The sequence below is a fragment of the Trichoplax adhaerens genome, genomic scaffold, assembly GCF_000150275.1.
Source record: "Trichoplax adhaerens TRIADscaffold_1756 genomic scaffold, whole genome shotgun sequence".
Classification (NCBI taxonomy): Eukaryota; Metazoa; Placozoa; class Uniplacotomia; order Trichoplacea; family Trichoplacidae; genus Trichoplax; species Trichoplax adhaerens.
Genome location: NW_002061619.1, coordinates 1,614 through 2,425, shown reverse-complemented (window position 1 = coordinate 2,425; position 812 = coordinate 1,614). Strand labels below are relative to the sequence as shown.

At 33.4% G+C, this 812-nt stretch overlaps 1 protein-coding gene across 1 annotated transcript in view; it reads left to right on the top strand.

The window, feature by feature from the left end:
• Window positions 1-198: 198 nt before the first annotated feature.
• Window positions 199-812, top strand: part of TRIADDRAFT_62868 (uncharacterized protein) — a gene marked incomplete at both ends in the record, with an annotated part of 1,372 nt that continues 758 nt past the window's right edge. The window contains 2 exons of the mRNA XM_002118839.1: window positions 199-342; window positions 440-610. Coding sequence (XP_002118875.1) covers window positions 199-342; window positions 440-610 — 315 coding nt within the window. The remainder of the gene's footprint in view (window positions 343-439; window positions 611-812) is intronic.

Genomic DNA, 812 nt, shown 5'->3' with positions numbered 1-812 from the left:
AAATCCACACAAGTTTGCATTAATACATACAGAGTCAACATAATTATTATAAGTCCTATTTAGATTGAATTTCAGTATATGTATCGATATTTTATGTCATTGATTATATTCTTACATCACTAATTGCCTGTTTATTGTTCATATATCCTTCAGTCGACCTATTACAGTATCCCCATTAGCACAGTTACAGTCCTTAACATGATGATTGGTGAAATGGAATATACTGATTCCTGGATGAGCCAGATCCAAAAAAATAAAATTCCGCTTCCTAAAAGCGTTACAGCATTAGTAATGATTGTGATATTTATATTTTTGATGCCTATCGTCCTTACGAATTTAATGGTAAATTTATGATGACGATTCTGCTTTAAGAAGTTGAAATCAGATAAATTACGATGAGTATTGTCAGGTAACGTACATATTTAATTATCTTTAATAGGTTGGTCTAGCTGTCGGTGATATTGATAAAGTAAGGCGAGAAGCAGGATTTCGATTGTTATCATCGCGCGTAGAATATTTGGATGATCTCGAAAGGACATTGCCGTTAAGATTTAGAAATCGTTTTTATAAGCGAGGCCACACGGACAAATATACCAAAAAACTGAACCAGGTAAATATGACGAAAATACGATTTGTCCTCATTATTGCTTAGTTTAAACTCTACTAGAAATAATGGTGCAAATACTGTGGGCCATTAGTTAAACCAGTCGAGCTATAAACTCACAGAAATACGTATATGTTATCGCTTTAGGCCGATAATAAGAACATGGAGTCTACCAGTGCTATTAATAAATCTGATATTACATCAGCGG